Consider the following 20,017-nt stretch of genomic DNA (forward strand, 5'->3'; position numbering starts at 1 on the left):
AGAAGACAAGTGAGTAGAGACAGCTGGGACACGTCAGGAGGGACGAGTTAACATGAGACACACAAGACGAGGACTATCACAATAAAACAGGAAGTCTGGAGTCAGTGGGCAACTCTTGCTCGTGCTGCTGTTTGTGTGGGAACAGCTGTGGAATCACACTTCGTTTAATTATCTGACATAAATAAATGTAAACCGGTCTCATCCAGGAGATACTGGCAGCCTTTTTATGCCTTAATTTAGGTTGTATGTGTACTTTACTGTATTTGAAATGACTGTACTAAAATGTAAATGTTTTCTTTTAATATGATTTTAATATGGTGCAGAAACACTGCAATTACTAAACAAATCGATAGCCACGGCACAGCTGATCTGTTTTATTCTTCAGAACAATGTTTGGTGTTTGTGCGTATGGGTTACAGTTACATCTGTAGGCTGAGACTCCACATGTATTGGAAACCAAAATATTCAGAAGGTGGAATATCATCTGAAAGTCACTCAGTTACCTCTGCATGAGACAGTGTCTCTCCTGGCTCCTCACTCCTCCTCCACAGCTCCTGGAACAGGAGGACCACGTAGACCACTCCCCCCACCACTGAAACACCTCCTCCTGGGAGAAAATATACAGGCCAGTGAGTAATGTGAAGTGGGTCATTAAGGTCAGCCTGTAGCCATCAAACATTAAAATAATGACCGTTATTGTTGACACCACTGTTACGAAGAACGCAGATGTCGTCCTTAGCATTCACAGAAGTGGGCACAGTGGGTCTGTGGACCTACTGACCAACCAAACGTTGACAATTAAAGGTCACCTTTTTAAACTTCTCACTAATCGCTGAAACACGACTGTGTAAAGTGTAATATTACACTAGTCAGGCCAATGCAAGCTGTTCATTAGGTCTATCGCAATATGAACAATGAGTTATTGAAGACAAAAGAATTGATTTAAACCAAATTATTGTTTACAGAAATGTACAAATTCAGATTTAAATGTGTTTTGCCTCTTATAGTAAATTATTTATGCTGAAAATATTTTGCAGGAGCTGGAAATGTCTGCAAGCACTTACTTCAGACTTACTTGAGATGTTTTTGTATCCAAGTATTATAGAAAAGTAACAATTTCAATGTCATCAGTTGTCTACCACTTTTTTGGAGTTCAGGCTGAAGAGGACAGCAGCCCAAGCTGAGATGCCTACTCCGTCCACCGGTCTCCTCAGACACTGAGTCCTGAGGATCTCCAACAAGAAACACCTTGTTAAGGAGCTGTGTAGTAGGGCTGGGCCATATCATACCGTTCACGGTAATACCGGTATAATGTTGAGCAACAATAAGAAAATGAAATATGGCGATAGAATATGGGTAAAACGCGCATGCGCAGTACCTTTGTTTTCATACGCACATGGCGGCGACGCAGAATGAGAAGAGTGAAAGCGGATCGTTGAGTGAAACCATGAACCTGAACTGGTTTGTAAAAATGCTGCAGCTTCACTGGTGTGGAACTGGTTTAGCTTTTGTCCGTCAGATACACAACAAAGCACTATTTTTGGTAGCGCATGCTAGCGGGCCGTCGTTATTACTGTGTTGTTTGGAAAATATGGCGCACTTAAAATCAATCCTTTGATTTTTCTGAAAGTCGACAGAGCCCCTTATAATCCCGTGTGCCTTATGTATGAACTCTGGTTGTGTTTACTGACCTCGAAACGATTTTATGTGCACGGCGCTCGAAAATCTGTCAAATGTTTCAGTACGACTTTGCTAAGCTACGAAGCCGCACCGCTTGATGGAGTGTCGGAGCATTACGGCTATCGTAGGCGGAGCCTCGCGGAGTGATACGTACTGTGCTTCAACATAATGTTACCGTACTGTGTGTGTTTAACCTCTTTTTAAGTGTTGTGGATATTATACATGGTTATGCTGAGGATGTGTCGGCCAGTTTCCACTGGAAATGCCTTTTGGTTAAACTGTCAGCGAGGAATTTGCATTTGCACTGTTACATTTTTATATAACTTTAATGCAGATAAAAAACAGCTGCTTGTTTAAGTGGAAATACATTGATGGTTTTTATTGCACTAATAAAGTTGTGGAGTTGTAAAGTATTTTGTCTAGTGCAGGGGTCAGCAACCTTTATCACCCAAAGAGCCGTTTGGACCCAGTTTCCTCGCAAAAGAAAACACTGGGAGCCGCAAATACTTTGTGACATCTAAAATGAAGATAACACTGTATATATTGTTTTTTTACCTTTATGCTTTGTGTGAACAACTAAAGTGTGTTGCTTATGAAATCCATGAAGTGCTACAGAGAAAATTACATTTTATTTATGTAATGAACACATTTTGAACTCTTAAAGAAATATAAGAAAAGGAAAGCTGAACTAAAATGATCCAGAAACAAAAACTGCTGTGAGCCGCCCTCATATCGCCTTTGAACTTTTGGAGCCTTGACCTGACTTTTAAAAAATAATTGGAAAAAAGCACTATGCTGCTGAAAAAAATGAAAAATAAATATTTGCAAAATTCTGCATAAATATTTATTTATTTACTTATATTTATTTTACATGGTAAATGTGTGTTGCGGGGCGTGGTCTGCAGCGCCGACTATAGGCGTACAGCAACCGTGTGTGAAAAGTGGTCAATAAAGAGAAGCTGTAAAGCGTGTTCATGCAAACATCGTCAGGTCTGCCGTGATATGTTTACAACGGGACTTCTGCTCCTGAACCTCTGCGCACAGCGTCTGCAGGTCGAGGCTGTACTTTCATCTTCACGCAGGGCTGTAAGCTGTCGTCTGTGAGGCGTGAGCGTGTTTGTTTTTAACATAGTTCACGGTGGAGCTGCTGACATAATGTGGATCAGAAGATCCATAACTGGCCTACCTGGGGTTGAAAGTCTCGATAAATGCACGGCGTTTCGGCGGGTACACCGGCTTCCGCCAGTGTGACGCTTATTTTGAGCGACGAACAATAATAAAATATAATTTTATTTTTATACTTCAATATCAAAATAATCTTCCAATTTAGAACTACAAGTTTAAAAAGAACTAACATAAATAAAATACACTTCAGCTAAATACTTGTAATTTATTTTCCCAAACCACGCGGAGCCGCAGTATAAGGACTAAAGAGCCGCAGGTTGCCGACCCCTGCTCTAGTGTCAATTATGTCGTCAGTTATATCGTTATTGCAAATTTTCAAATGTATATCGTGATAAATATTTTTGGTCATATCGCCCTGCTCTACTGTGTAGTGACTGTACTGTTAGCGCCTCCAGAACAGCTCAAGTTATTTTTGTGCCTCTATTCTGAGCGCAAATACAAATTTTTTGCAAGTGCACATGTTGGATTTTGAGAAGAAAATTATTTTCAGCGAAGAAAATTGATTGCTGCCTGCAAGAAATGTATTTCAGTATTTGCTATTATCCATACTCACACAATAACAGCCCCTCTCGCTCAGATCTCTGCTCTGTGCACGCTCAACTCTCTACACCATTATAAGTGTGCCACAAAACACGCTCCAAAATGTAGTTAAATCCATTTTCAGTTAGTATGTTGAATTATTCTATTTAAAATTTTTATTTTTTTTTTAAATACCATTGTTGGTTTTAACCTAATTTAAACCAAACCACTCCACTGGATTTTTCTACACTCTGGACCATGTTTCCAGAATGCAGTAGCTAGCAAGCTGATTGGAGACTGTAACAGCCAATCAAAATTTTTGCATCCAAGTCTGTGATTGGTTGGTTTTGTGGCACACTTATAATGGTGTGCAGAGAGTTGAGCGTGCATGGAGCAGAGATGTTGAGAGCGACACACTGAGAGCAGGTCTGCAGATGTCTGTGAGCACACAGAGCAGAGATCTGAGTGAGAGTGGCTGTTATTGTGGTGTGTGTGTGTGTGTGTGTGTGTGTGTGTGTGTGTGTGTGTGTGTGTGTGTGTGTGTGTGTGTGTGTGTGTGTGTGGATAATAGCAAACAGTGAAATACATTTCTTGCATGCAGCAATGAATTCTCTTCACTCAAAATCATTTTCTCTTCAAAATGCAACATTTGTGTTTCCAAAATGTTATGATGTGCGCTCAGAATAGAGGCACAGAAATAAAGCCATACCTTAACAGGTATTTGCTTGTATCCAAATCTTATTCTTTGTGTAACTATCCAGAGGTTGTGGTCATAGATGAGAGGAGATCTTCCAGTTAAGTATACCGTAGAGGAACTGGTAAACTTCTTCAGGCCTGGCCCTTTGTTCAGCACAACAGACCAGTCCACATCTCAGAACAGTCATCCAGTCCAATTCTTTATCTCCTCACACAATTTGTGAAGTAGTAACCAGATAGTTGCATTCCTCCATGGCATGAAGAGAAACCAAAAACATTAACTGTGTCACTTTTTGCCTTTTTCTGCAGTTCCAGTAGAGACACTAAAACCCAGCAATCGGTGAACTGAATAGACTAAAGCAATCAACAGAGAGCTGACATTTAAGGTGTTCATGGGTTGATTTGGTGCTCCTGTTGTATTGAGTCAAGAATAAGGTGAAATATTTTACTAATAACTGGTAAAATATTCCACCTTACAAGCTGCTGGGATGTACTGGTTTGACATTAGCAACTAAAACTTGAGCATAAACAATAATAGGAACACTCCTGTTTCAATCATCTGGTCTCTTTATGTAATAATGATAATAATCCATCAGTATTTTTACAACGTCTGATCAAATCCTGTTCTGTTAAACTTTGTAATTGTATATTATACAAACTCCACACTTCTGTTTCAAAGTAAAAGCGCTTCAAAAACACTTCACTTCTTAACAGGACTTACACCGTGACATTTTCAGGAACTTGTGGCAAACATAGATTTACCTTAATGGTATCTTGATAATGGTAATGGTACTTACAAACGTGTGCAGTGGTTTGTGTGTAAGTTTTGAAGACTCACATCATATTTAAGGTTTTGTAAGTGAGTGAGACGGAGTTGTTATTCAAACTTTTAGATAGTTGTATCCACAGAAAAAGAAAATGATCCGACTCCATAAGCTGAACTTAATTGTGTGTAAACGGCCAGTTTTTTTATTCAGGTTTGGATGAGTCTGCCTACAGTAGGGAGGTTGAACGTCTGGTGTCCTAGTGCAGCCACAACAACCTGGTGCTGAATGCCCAGAAGACAGTGGAGATTATTGTGGACTTCAGGAAGCACACAGCCCCACTCCCCCCCATCATCCTGACTGACACCCCCATCACCTCTGTGGACTCATTCCGCTTCCTGGGTACCACCATCACCCAGGACCTGAAGTGGGAGCCCACCATCGAGTCCATCCTCACCTCCTCCATCACCGTGTGGTACGCTGGAGCCACTATCAGGGACAAACAGAGACTGCAGCGTGTTGTGCGCTCTGCTGAGAAGGTGATTGGCTGCAGACTCCCATCTCTGCAGGACCTGTACACCTCCAGGACACTGGGGCGTGCAGCTCGGATCTCAGCTGACCCTTCTCACCCTGGACACAGTCTGTTTGACCTGCTCCCCTCAGGCAGGAGGCTCCGGTCCATTCGCACCAGAACCTCTCGCCATAAGAACAGTTTCTTCCCCTCTGCTGTTGGACACATGAACAATAACCGTATGACTGTTCCCAGCACTAACACATGACCCTACGCTGTGTTCACTGCATCATTCCATGTTTGCACTGATCACCACCTGCACTCATGTATATATCATGTATATATCTATCTACTTAGCACTTTTAACTCTTATTCTTATTTTTATTTTCATGTCTATTTAAGCGTAATTTATGACAGTATGTTTGCACTGAAGCACCGCAGCAATTTCCTAATGTTGTAAACCTGCTCAACATTTGGCAATAAAACCCTTTCTGATTCTGATTCTGAAGCAGTTTTACATGTGCTCAAATTGCTATGTATTTATGTGTGGGTGCAAGCACATGCTTGTGAGTACACACCAATCACTGTACACGTCTGTAACCCTTTTGAGGCACATTTCTCTCCATATTTCTCGCCAGCATGTTAAAAATGCCCCCACCTGCAAAAATTCAGAGTCAGACTGAAATCTACATGACAACAGTTCTGCATGCAAAGAAACTCAAAAGACAGTGATCACCTTTTTGCCTGTCTGTTTCCCATTTTGACTTCCGTGTGATCGTAGATGGCTGTCATGCTGCCCCACCCTTACTTCACTTCTGTCCTAACAGACACAGACAGACAAATCATGCACAGACACAAACATGGAGAACATTAGGACGGCTTAAAGAAAAATAAAAGGAAAAAAATTTATATAAATTTAAACCTGCAACCAGTGATGACAGAGCCCTCGCACACCGCTGCACGTCTAGGCGCACTGCGGTTGAGCGTGCTGCAGGTGAACAGCATCGTGTGCTTATGCGGTTTTCTTTAGCTTGAGATGATAATTGGCTGTTGGGTTGTTTATGTAAGGATTGCCATCTATGCCCACTAGAGGGCGATAGAGAGACTTACCCGTATGTAATGCTGATATATATCATGCATGAAACTATAAATGAAAATTTCATGTAGACTGGATGATGTCGCCATACTCAGACTCCCATCAAGCAGGTAAAGTTTGGGACAGACTGGTACAATGCCGATATACAATATACAGAACACAAATATATAAATATCAGGGGTGCAACGATACTCGTATCGATATTGAACCGTTCGATACAGTGCTTTCGGTTCGGTACGCATATGTATCGAACAATACAACATTTTTAATTTATTTTATCAACTTTCCTTCTGACGATGCTGTCTGTGTTGAGCGCTCAGTGGATCTGCGCTCGACAGTGCAGCCTAGGCGGAGTAGTCGAACGCAGATTCACTGAGCGCAGGGCAAGCTAGCGAGACAGAAGCTAAGCTCTCCTTGCAACATGGCAAACTGAACCTCCCCCACCCTCATTCATTGGCGTTTGGAACTATTTTGGTTTTCATGTGACGTATGACCCTGAAGGTAAGCGCGTCATGGACAAAAGTAAAATAGTGTGTTGCATGTGCCACGCAATGCTCAATTACATGGGTGGGAACTAGTGCGTTAGCGCAGTTAGCTCGTTAACGTGTTGGCCGTCCAGCCCCACGCACGGGGCGATCCGCGGTGGCTCGTTAACGGAGATTTGCCGTGTTGTGGCGTTAACGTCATTTCAGATTAACGATGACAGCACTAGTGGGAACACAACGAATATGACTGCACATTTACTCCGACATCATCCTAGTGCAAAGACAAGTGGAAGCAGACAAAAACAACAAGCAGCATGCTACAAACTTTACCCGAGTCATTTAGACAGCCGTTAGCACAGGATTCTCCTTATGGGGACCTGATATGTTTAACATGCTGCTGAGAATATAGCCCAGAAGAAGCGTATAGTATAGCTTTTATTTTGGAAAGAGCCATTTCTCTGTAATAAACTCAATTTACCAAAGATGAGCGATTTCTCGATCGATAGATTTTTTTTTTTTTATTATTTTGTTGTTTCAGCAACATTAAATTTAAAAACTGTACTTTTGAGTTAAAATATATATTTATAATTTTAATAAATGACTAATTAAAAAAGCATGAACATTTTTTATATTGAAAAAATATCGAACCGTGACACCAAAGTATCGAACCGAACCGTGAATTTTGTGTATCGTTGCACCCCTAATATATATGTGTCATATGGTGAAAGGTCCAAGTTTGGCATGCTGCTACAACCACACCCTTACATGAAAACTCAAAAGCTTCACAATATAATGTCAACATCGTCTTAAGACTGTATTCACCAAAGATCATGATGATCTGATTAACAAAGTATTAGGCCTAAATATACTGTTATTAGTAATATTAGACTAGGAGATATTCCAGACAGTAAGAGATCTTGAAGTGTGAGAGAAACAAGGATCTGGTATCCACGTGGCCAGACTCAGTTATAAACAGAGGGTCTGAATGTGAGGTGTGGTGAGGTTTTACTTTGTTTGAGAGAGAAGACGAGGCAGTCTTCGGAGACTGGGTGAAGGTCACTTATGCAGGGATAAAGATCTGAACTGAATTTGGTCGTCGTTGAGGTAAACTCTGAACAGCACATGAATCCAGGTAGCAGTGAGCATATCTGTAACGGAGCATGAAAATAACAGAAAGATCCGAAGTTAGAGGTAGACAGCATGAGGTCGAAGATGGATGGGAAGAGAAGTTTAAAGTTTAAAGAAGTTTAAAGTGGTAGTGAAATTAATAAAAATTGATTTCAGTCCAGGAGCAAGGCTGTTGATAATAACTTCTTGGAAAAGGCTCATGAGCTCTGCAATGCTGGGGTTTAGATCTCGAATGTTGTGGCCAAAAATCTAGGTACTTGCATCGGGACTGCCTCTGCATGAGGGCCGAGGCTCTGAACGACGAGACAGGGAGACAGCGGTGGAATGATAACGGATCTGTTCTGAGTAAGAACTGGTGGCTGACAGCTTCATGATGGAAGGGGAATTTCTTTGGCCTTTGTTAATTGGTCTACGGTGGCAAGGTTGTCTCAGTGGATGGGAATGGATCTTTTTGACCATTCATGGCTCCATAAAAAACCCGCACTGAATACTAGGTGCATTTTATAATAATCCCCAAATCTGGCAGAAAGAGCAGCATGTGTGTAGAGCTGAATATCCTCAGGGTAGGACAGCTGAACATGATAAAAGAAAGTGATTCCATTCCAGTTGGTGAGCAGAAGTTACCAGACTTGCCGTTCAGTTTCAGAAGATCTGTCCAGAGTGACTGTGTCAAGGAGAGATGGTTAAAAGCGCAGCTTGTGGATTTTTGCACAGGGCAAAGTTTAGGTGTCCTAACAGGTGAGCAGCTGCTATTTAGAAAGACAGGAAACAAGGACGTTTTGAAAAAGGAGATTAATTTGATTTAGTTTTTTTTAAATGGGTAAAGAAGCCTGGAACTGGATGATAACCCGTGAGTTGGAGGTGACGTGGAGGAGATATAATCAGGAAAACTTTACAAAGATGGACCAAATATTGCAGTTTATGGTTGTTGGAGAGAATCCAACATAGGCAATCATTCAAGTCTATATATTCTCAATGACGCCTTATACAACTTTTTTGTTCTAGACAGGCGTCCTATATCATCGTCCTGAGCGCATTAACTCAAAGTCAGAGTAAAGAGGGTGTTCACCGTCAGCAACAATAAACCGGACCTTCCTTAAACAGCCTGATGATACAGTTTATCCAATGAAGTTTGTTGCTGATTAATATTTTTCCAGCAGTTCTGACGATCCTGTTCAGTTTGTTCTTAATTGCCCGATACGTAAAGCTATTAACGACTTCTGGTGACTGACTTTAAAATAGAGCACTTTAAAGGAATTTAGTTACCCAAAGTGCTTTCCAGTTAGAAGACGGCGACAATAAAATACACAAACACATATCAAATAAAGAAGACAAAAAATACAAAACAGAAAAATAAAAACACAAAATGTACAATACATAAACATAAGTCTTAAAAAGGGTACAAAAGATTAAAATTGATGAAAAAACTGACTAAAACTACCTGGACGCTAACAGTAGTACTCACATTGAAATCCAAAGGCTTTTTTTTTAACCTCCTATGACCTGGCGTCCACATATGTGGGCATCACATTTTGGGACATCTAGACCAAAATACTTAATTTTTCTCTACAAGGGCCTGATATCCACTCACGAGGACATTATACTGCCACTGTGCTATCAAAATTTGAAACAAATGTCCTCATATGTGGATCTCATTTTTCTCAAAAACAAAAATTAGGTAAAAAAAAAAAAAAAGAATTGGTAATTCTTTGTTTTTACATTCTTTAGGTCCCAATCAACCCAAATAGCAAAGAAAAATTAAAAATGCATGCCATGAAAGAGTTTGGGTCTTTGGAGGTTAAACATGATTTAAAAACTGCAACTGCTGGGGCCAATCTAACAGGAACAACCCATTCCACAATCTGGGGACCAACAGTAAACTCTCAATCCACCCAGTGTTTCAGTCTCCACACAGGGACAGCAAGTATAATGAAGCACAAACATAATGAGGTACATTTAAAGTTTGCTGAACAACATTTAGACAAGCCTGGGAAAAACTGGGAGAGTAGAGTCTGGTCACATGAGACCAAAACTGACCTCTGGATGCCAGAATACACCCCATGTTTGGAGGTGAACGGCACTGCACCCCCAAAACACCAAATGGTGTGGGGCTGTTTTTCAGCATACAGCACTGTGATTCAAATAATTAAAGGATGAGTGGAAAAATGTCCTGAGAGTCTTGATAAAAACCTGCTGCCACCTACCAGGATGATGAAGATGAAACGAGGGGACAGTGATGCCAAACACAGCCAACAAACTCGGTTAGTTTCAGAGAGACAAACCAAAGCTGCTAGAATGACCCGGAACCTTCTGGACTGTGTGGCAGCACGGGTAAAATCACACCTGTCACTGTGACTAGTTTCTGCATACAGCAGGCGTATTGAAGCCAACAAACGCTTTTGTACGACGTATTGAATCCATTTCAGTAAACATGTTCGATACTGGTTCCCTCTGTCATTTCTCATCATTGCACATCATTTATGGACATCTATGGTTTGATTTTTTTTTTCTTTTTAGCATGTGGGGATTGGATGGGTTGTTGACAACATCTATTGAAAATTTAATGTCAATAGCACTTTTATAAGTATAAAAATTGGTGATGTGTTCAATACTAATTTTACCCACTGTATATTACAGATATGTATTGCTGTCTGATACGGTTCATCCAAGAAATATATGCTGTAGTTTAACTGAGTGAAACCCATGCATCCCATTATTGTGTTCCTTAGCACCCATACAGTTTACGGATGCAACTTGCTGACCAAGTTTAAAACTTAATAAATATGAGACGATGGGATGGCCCAGACAGTATAAAAGAGGGATATGCAGCTTCTAGGCATGAAGAGTGAAGCCAACACACACGTGTCTTAAACTCACATTCTCTTTAGAAACCGCTCTCTGGTTGTATAGATGTCCATGGGAAAATGTCTCTCAGCCCTCTGTATCTATGACCTTTAGTAAACATTTTCCTGTTGAGTTTGTGGGTCCAGCTTGGGGTCATATTCCACAGAGCATTGAGTCCCTTTTTGTGAATAAGAGTAATTTTCTTATTATGACCATCTTTTATTTATAGTCAGAGGATCTGACTCAAAAAATAAATGCTCTGTATGGACCACAGCTGTTACTGAGAAACTACTGCATACTGTAAAATGCTCTAATTAAGTTTCCGTTAGTTACCTGTAGTTAGCCTAGTAAATGAACAAAGTTCAGACAAAAATAAAATTTTGAGATCTACTCTTGCAGCAAACCATCTGTTTGAATTAGACAGTAGTTCAAGAAGCTGATGTTTTTAGCCACACTGTGATAAACAAGCAGGAAAGCTGAATGGGGGAAGCGGCAGAACAGCCACTGAACCACCGAAGACAAAAGACGCTTTTTCATTTGGCTTCAAACATAAAGCACACATCATACAGGGCATGTTTGAACGTATATGACACCAGTTATTGCGGGAGAGCTTCAACAGCTAGTGTTACATCTGCTTTGATCATAAGCAACATTTAAGTCACTTCACTGCTGTCTGTTTGCCGTCTAATGTGAACAGTGTTGAGCAGTTTTATGGCTCTTTACAGTCCAACGCGGATACGTCGAGGGGAACCCTGACTTCCCCGGACTGGGGAAGACTTATCTTCCCATCCGCCTGTACGGGGAAGCTCGACGTCAGAGAGCGCATTGCCATGTTACTAATAAACCGACTCGGAGGATGGCATCAATTACGAACTTGATACGAAAACTGGTGATAAAACCGTGAATTACCAAGACCCCCTTCATAACGTCTGAACAGACACAGAATTGATCGGAATGAAGTGAACGGCGACGACCCGAGTTATTTACCTTAACGGGCCAGCTGTCCGTTAGCGGGAAAACCGGGAGATGAAGCAGGAGAATTGAGCAAACCGGGAGAGTTACGATTCCTTTAGCGAACATAGTCCATTCATGTCAGGGACCTACAACACTTCCCCTCCCTCCTCGTTACCTCCGGACCCTCCTCGCTCCTCTCCTTGTGCCCCCCCCCTTTGAAGTAGCTACGCCTTCTGCTCTCACTTGCACGCACGCATGTGCACACTCATCTGCTTGCCCGGATAGCACAACTCTTGACCGCTACATGACATGAAGGCAGGGGCGTTTCCATGAAATATAAGTCGGGGTGGCACAGGGAACCTAAAAAGCGAGGAAATGCAGATATCTGGTTTGGAATAATACAGTGTAACAATGTATCCAGAGGACCGTGGATGCACTATTCTGGGTTTTCTGCAAATTAAGCAGATAATTACCTTTTCTCTTTGACAGCTCTTCTCTCAGTTACAGCTGCTTTGGTGTTAATGAAATTAACAGGCGCACTACAGTGACAACCCCCAAAACAGGAGTGTGGGGGGCCATTGACAGTTTTTCCCTTCTCATCTTTTCTGACTGTTTTGTCACTAGTTATCCATTTGGTTATGGTCATTGTTGCTACTGGCTGCATTAGGTGAGCCTCCAGAGGTTGCAAAAATAGTCCAACTCTGCCTGGATGGCGCATCAATATGTGCCGCTGACACAAGGCTTGTCTCTCATCACAGTCAAGAGCATAGGAGAAAATCCAGGAGACAGCCAGTTACTCCAGGAGAGCTGAACAGGGCAGTCAAAGGCTACGTTCACACTGCAGGCGAAAACGCATCAAATCCGATCATGGTGTGACAGTGTGAACGGCACAAATCCGATATTTTCAAATCCAACCTGGGTCACTTTCGTATGTGGTACCGAATCCGATACATATCTGATGTTCTAGAAAGCATCTGCTGTTTGATGGTCTTGTCGCATTAAATCCGTCTTTTATGTCACTGACACGAGACAAAACGCCAATTATCTCCGCCGGAGAAGCGCCCGATAAGACATCGTGAACGCTTCCTGGCCATCCAGTGTAGATGTTAGTGAAACTGTTTGGAAGACAACGTTGGAGAAACGTGAACATTTTATTTGTACTGTATAATCTGCAGATTCTGACAGAAATCTGCAGCTATCCTTTGAAGCACCGCTCCTCTAAGACAGCAATCAGGATCATTATTAGGCCAAATGTAATGTCCGTCAGTCAAACAATACTGTTTGCTCTGGGTCCAAACAGAGCGCGTTCTGTGTGATGCCTTCTTTTGCACAGTGCTCTTGTGGGAGAGTGGAGGTGGAGGTGATGCCCTGGTCCAGATTTGGGAGGTAATCCCCCAGAACACCATCCACTCATCATTCCACTTTGATTTTTAGGGTGTCCTTAAATTCAGCCCTCTGTAGGTTGATTTGCCTTAGCATCCTTTCCTTACTGTGAGCGCGTTCTGTGTGATGCCTTCTTTTGCACATGCGGCCGCTTTGAAGGTTCACACTAGAGCGCGTTTGCTGTCACTTTTTATTTGTCGTGTGAACAAGCAGACAAAAAAATTGGATTTGATCAAACAATTGGAATTGAGCATTAAGACCTGCAGTGTGAACGTAGCCAAAGGTCCTTACCTCATCAGCAGGACCTTCCTGCTTCCTTGTGCAAGGAGAAACAGAACCAGCACTCCCAGTCCTACAAAATTACCTCCAGCAGGCACTGGCATGAATGTCTCTGACCAAACAATGTGGCAGACATAGAAGGGTCTGCAGAAGCTGTGGAGAACAACCTGCTGCCTGTAATATCATTCAGAATGACTGGTTTGATGGTGGGTCGGTGGTGCTCTGGGGAGGCCATGGAGAGACGCAGAGCTCTACAGGCTAGCACGCTGACTGCTATTAGCTATTGTGATCTCTACTTTCAAGATTAGGTTTCAAACTTTCCTTTTTGCTAAAGCATATAGTTAGGGCTGGACCAGGTGACCCTGAATCCTCCCTTAGTTATTCTGCAATAGGTGTAGGCTGCCGGATATTCCCATGATGCACTGGGTGTTTCTTCTTCACTCACTATGTGTTAACAGACCTCTCTGCATTGAATCATATCTGTTATTAACCTCTGTCTCTCTTCCACAGCATGTCTTTATCCTGTCTTCCTTCTCTCACCCCAACCAATCACAGCAGAGGGCCCCGCCCCTCCCTGAGCCTGGTTCTGTTGGAGGTTTCTTCCTGTTAAAAGGGAGTTTTTCCTTCCCACTGTCGCCAAAGTGCTTGTTGGGGTTTTCTCTGTATGTATTACTGTAGGGTCTACTTTACAATATAAAGCACCTTGAAGTGACTGTTGTTGTGATTTGGCGCTGTGTAAATAAAAATGGACTAAAAATCCTTGGACCCATTGTCAGACCCTAAGCTGGTGTGGTGGGTCCTGGATTCCTCCTAGTGCACAACCAGTGTAGGGACTAACGTGTTATTAAGTAACGCGTTACAGTAACTACGTTATTATTCTGGTAACGAGCACGGTAACTAATTATTATGCCAAAATCAGGAACGCGTTAATCGTTACTGGGATTTAGATAGGCTCGTTATTCGTTACTTTGTGTGGTGGCTATCACGGAGCTTCCACAGATTCAGTAACATTAGCAAGTGGTGGAGGCCAGCAGGTGGAGGAGGGAAAGGGGACGCAGGAGGAGGAGAGACCCGAGGCGGCCGCCGGTCCGAGTATCAGGTGAACTGAACTTCAGGTAAGAAGTTATGACCTGCAGTCTATCTGGGTCAGATATAAACCAAGTTTAGGTGGAGTTTATTTTCGTTGTGCTGACTTTTTACAGTCAGTTACAATAACTCGTACTGCTACTAGCTAGCATGACGGAGTTTCCATACAGCTGGGTGGTGCTATGATGTTACTGATAGTGAACTTTATTTTATTCATAAGGTTAGTTAGTAGATTTGCCAACCGTCCCCAAAAACACAGAATCATCTCGTATTCAGAGAAAATATTACGCGTATTGAGCTGAGAAGGAACACAGTTTGTCCCGGACTTCAGCTAGAAGGGAAAAAGACACAAAGCTGGAGTTATTCTGTGTCTTTGCTGCACAGCTGCCTCTTCTCTCTCCCTCTCTCTCCTGTTGCTACTTCAGTCATGAAACTGATCAGTGATCAGCTGATCGGCTTTTCTCTCTTGTTTGTTTATCGCCCACTTTGCGCCAGAAAGAGGAAACCAGCGGATGTCGCGCTAAACAACAGCAGCACGTTTAAGCTTGATCAGCTGTTGTTAGAATGTATTTAATATTACTTTCTAGTATCAGCTGATGTTTTCTGGAGCCACAGCTGTAAAGCTGCTGGTCATGATGTCGGTTTGGATATGTGGTGAGAGGGAAACATGAAGATGAAACCAGGAGATGTCCTTACTGAATCATCAGAGCTGAACAGGTGATGGAGAAACAGGTTTACCTTTTAGTTAACATGAATGAGTTGAAGTTATGAGCTGTTTCTGAGAGATAAATAACCCCAGGATCCTTTTTTTATGTAGCTGACAGCTGGTAACTGTGCAGGGGCGGGTCTAGGAAAGTGTTGCCAGGGGGCCAGATAGGGCATTAACAGGTGGGCACAAAGAAATACTTTTCTTTCTTATTCGCATTTAAAATGTCTACCTTTTAATAAATAATTATCTGAATCTTACAACAAACGATTGATAGATTGATACATATATACCAACAAGACAGTGCACATCACTGTCACAACAGCATTTGTTTTCATTCAAAGGCTTTATGATGTTTCCTATAATGGTGGGCCAGTCCAGCCCTGTATGCAGCTCATCTGCAGTCTGGTGTTACCTACATCTTCCTATTCAGAAGGCAGAATTTCCGAGTTCTGAGTACAATCGAAAGCACCACGACTGCAGTTTTTGTGTTGGATGTAAAAAGCACACATGACGCTGTGACGCAGGCTAGAATCATGGCAGCAGTCAACGACGGTCCAGGCGTGGGATTTCTCTTGTGGAAATGTGCACATTATCTTTTCCTTTCTATTGGTAGGTGGCACAGTGCACTGTGGCAAGTAAGCAAGCTAGAAGACTGGCAGTCTGGCTGGGTATCCCGTTAGCAACACGTTAACAAGAGAATTCTGAGTAAAGCCAAAGTTACTTTCCCTAGTAACTAGTTACTTTGAAAATAACGAGTAACTTGAAGTAACTGAATTACTTTTGATAGAAGTAACTAGTAATGTAACTAAGTTACTAATTTAAAGTAACTTACCCAACACTGTGCACAACAATACCAGTGCTCTTGTGGGAGAGTGGAGGTGGAGGTGATGCCCTGGTCCAGATTTGGGAGGTAATCCCCCAGAACACCATCCACTCATCATTCCACTTTGATTTTTAGGGTGTCCTTAAATTCAGCCCTCTGTAGGTTGATTTGCCTTAGCATCCTTTCCTTACTAACACATTACCTAGTCCACATCAGTATAGATATTACTATTTCAGTTTGGTTTTTTTTACTGTTATTATTTTGGTGTCATTTGTAAAAAGTACTTTTATACCTTGCCGTTCGTTGAAAATAAATGAAATTTCATTATGTCTACTGTCTTATATTAACTAAATGAACTGAAATGAAGTATTATTGTAGGGTCTAGCTTACAATATAAAGCACCTTGAGGTGACTGTTGCTGTTAATTGGCGCTGTATAAATAACACTGAATTGAAGAAAATGTCTGACGCTGTTGGCCTGAAGCAGAGTCCTACCAGGTCTCCAACAGAAACTGTGATGTCCTGCAGCACAGACAACAGTGTAGGTAATTTTCTCCTTCATTCACAGCAAAGGTTTCCATGTGTCCTGCCCCCTGAGCACTCTATCCAAGCTGCACGTAAACCAAACGGTTCTGACGGTGCATGTGAAGTGGACTATTGGATGATTTTACATAGTTTGACTTTACATAATTGGTCCCTGTTGTTTTCCAGCGCTCGTGCTTAAAAGGGCTTCTTTATGGTTATTTATTACTTTTTAATGTGTAATGAAGGTCTTCTTCATTGCTTGGCTAGATTAACATACATGAGTAATCATGACATTTGTGTAAAAGATGACAGTCATAGAAGAAGTCTGACGTGTTTTTATTGGTTATTTGTCTTCAGGTTTTTCTTGTTGGCAGTCCTTCAGTGAGTGCTGGTTAATGTCTGCCTAGGTGGGAAATATTACTTTAATATTTACCTGATGTGCATATAGGTAGGAGGGCCAAATTATATCCTAACTGAGTATTCTGGTGACAAGATTGTGTCTCACGTACATTTTCTCCCTGCAGAAAATCCCTGCAGTTTTTAGTTTGGTTTAGCACGTAACCCCAGATGAGGTTATGGTCGAGGGCCAGTTAGCAACAGCGCACTGACATCAGAGGCTGCTGGAACCATGTCCCACCACTGGGCTGCATCGCTTTATTATGTGTTATGGTTTGGCATTGTTAATGTTGGTGAATAAACACATGGTCGGTTTACAGCTCATCTCTGCCTCAAGCCTCCTGTTTTAGCCCCCTAACATGCTTACAATTAGCGATGCTCTTCTTGGCTGTCTTTTAGCATCTCTGTGATCATTTTGTTCCTACTTGTCAACATTTTGGTGTCATTTTGCACTTTTTCCCCTCGTTTTTTTTAATCATCTGAAATAGATCCGCCTCAAGGCATGTCCTGATATCCTGACATCCACGACTCATGCCACATCTAAGGTTGTGTGTGGTCATAAAATACACAGTGTGTGGATGTTGAAAGTCCCCATAGCTCATGCAAATCGGTGTTAACCAGTCCATTCACTGATACCACACATAAGAATGGGTACAAACAACACAACTAGTGCCTTATTTTCTCAGTGTTCCTCAAAGGTGTAGTTTGTGTATTTTATATCTACATATTATTTTTTCTAATATTTACTTTAGTTATCTGAAACAATAATTAAAAACCATTCAATTACTCTCCTTACTTTTTCTTGTCTTTTCACAGTTCCTATCAGTCTCTTTCTCTTCGTACCAGCTGGGTGTGGCCAATCCCTCTAACACCATACACTATGTGTGAGAAAGCAAAAGACGTATTATGCAATATATCACAACTTATACAGTCATTTCAACCTGCTTCACACTAAAGCATAGTAATTTAAAAGGTATTTAAACAATTATTTTATTAACATAGACATGAGCATAGTTCCCATACTGGCAAACTGCCCTGCAAATCAGTGACAGGCTAACCTCGAGCACTGATGTCCTCTAGTGGCAGTGATTAAAAACGACGTTCCAGTACAATAATTAAAGACTGATGTGTGGCTGACTGTGAAGCAGACAGAAAAATGCATCCTTATCAGAGTGTTTCTGTCTGACTTTGTGTGTATTTCTGATCATTTGGTGTAAAAATACCACCCCTGGACAGACCGAGGGTTTCCCTAACACAATACCCTCATTTCTTCCATAGCGTCTCATCATCATGTTGAGATGCATGTATCTGCTCATTGGATTGGTTCATACCCACAGCTCAAAATATAAAAAGGAAAACTATTTGTGGCTTTTGTGCTGGTGGTAACCAGACATAGAAGTTGAATGAACAAGTCAAGACTCAAATCTGTTTCTGATGGGAAAACAGAAAAGTGTGGAAGTCCACGTCTGCCACTGAAAAGAGAAAAGAAACTGGCACAATAATGAAACACCTCTTAAAATGATTGTTTATTGTTTGTTTGTTAATTTTATTTCAATCATGTAAACAATATTCAGAAGTTCATTTAGCAAAGAAAAGAAAAAATCTATACAAAATAAAGAAACATACATTTTTCAATTGGCTTCACCTGTTCTGATTCAGTTACATATGGAAAAGGAGTTTATGTTTAAGTTTTCATAATCAGCACTTTGTGCTGTGTTATAAGGAAATCTCTAAATTATTCTTTAAAATGATGACATTATGATGACATTGTGAATAAGAAACACTTTGTGTTATATTAACATACACATCTTTATAATGACTTTTTTAAAAAACTGCCAGGGCTTCGATATTATTATGTTTGCACTGGAAGGTGTCTGGATAATGGCTGCACACAAGCGTCACAGGTTCCTTCTCACACAGCAGCTCTGTTTCCCAGCTTGCATGCCAAAGTGTACGTGGGCAAGATACGCAAACCTAGAGCTGCTCCCAGCGCATTCATGAGAGTGTGAATGTGTGTGAATGTTCGACAGAATCCGCTCAGGCACAGAAAAAGTCACTGAGGTTGGTGGTGTAAAGTTCAGAATAACTATATTAGAACCAATCCATTTACCACTGCACCATCCACCAGTCCAATTAAAAAAAAAAAAAAACACTTGTTATTCAAGATTTTATATTTATGAGGTGGGTTTTTCATAATCATGATTAACTATATCATATATCAGAAACTATTTATTAATATGATGAGATTGTTACTTATAACTCATGACACACCATCCATCCATCCATTTTCATCCGCTTTATCCGAGGCCAGGTCGCGGGGGCAGCAGACTAAGCAAAGAGGCCCAGACCTCCCTCTCCCCAGCCACCTCCTCCAGCTTATCCGGGGGAACACCAAGGCGTTCCCAGGCCAGCTGAGAGATATAATCTCTCCAGCGTGTCCTGGGTCTGCCCCGGGGCCTCCTCCCGGTGGGACATGCCTGGAACACCTCACCCAGGAGGCGCCCAGGGGGCATCCTTGTCAGATGCCCGAACCACCTCAGCTGGCTCCTTTCGATGTGGAGCAGCAGCGGCTCTACTCTGAGCCCCTCCCGGATGGCCGAACTTCTCACCCTATCTCTAAGGGAGAGGCCAGCCACCCTTCGGAGGAAGCTCATTTCTGCCGCTTGTATCCGCGATCTCGTTCTTTCGGTCACTACCCACAGCTCGTGGCCATAGGTGAGGGTAGGGACGTAGATCGACCGGTAAATTGAGAGCTTCGCTTTTACACTCAGCTCCCTCTTCACCACGACGGACCGGTGCAGCGTCTGCATTACTGCAGCTGCAGCCCCAATCAGTCTGTCGATCTCCGGCTCCCTTCTCCCATCACTCGCGAACAAGACCCCGAGATACTTGAACTCCTCCACTTGGGGCAGGAACTCATCCCCGACCCGGAGTGGGCACTCCACCCTTTTCCGG

General features: G+C 42.0%; 1 protein-coding gene across 4 annotated transcripts in view; it reads right to left on the bottom strand.

Moving 5' to 3' along the window:
* Window positions 1-12,023, bottom strand: part of LOC147309308 (ADAMTS-like protein 2) — a 65,131-nt gene extending 53,108 nt beyond the window's left edge. For 3 of the 4 annotated variants that reach the window (XM_086272055.1, XM_086272054.1, XM_086272056.1), the window contains exons 1-3: window positions 11,896-12,023; window positions 6,092-6,175; window positions 504-607 (exon numbers count right to left, since the gene is read on the bottom strand). In XM_086272055.1, the coding sequence (XP_086128181.1) occupies window positions 504-607; window positions 6,092-6,175; window positions 11,896-11,988 (281 nt within the window). In that variant the 5' untranslated portion in view covers window positions 11,989-12,023. The remainder of the gene's footprint in view (window positions 1-503; window positions 608-6,091; window positions 6,176-11,895) is intronic. The other variant, XM_086272057.1, reaches the window with a different exon arrangement.
* Between the last annotated feature and the right edge of the window lie 7,994 nt (window positions 12,024-20,017).

This window comes from Aulonocara sp. 'chitande type north' Nkhata Bay, linkage group LG18, assembly GCF_057382095.1.
Source record: "Aulonocara sp. 'chitande type north' Nkhata Bay isolate Kocher_YH1m ecotype deep benthic linkage group LG18, A_spYH_male_GT1.1, whole genome shotgun sequence".
Lineage (NCBI taxonomy): Eukaryota > Metazoa > Chordata > Actinopteri > Cichliformes > Cichlidae > Aulonocara > Aulonocara sp. 'chitande type north' Nkhata Bay.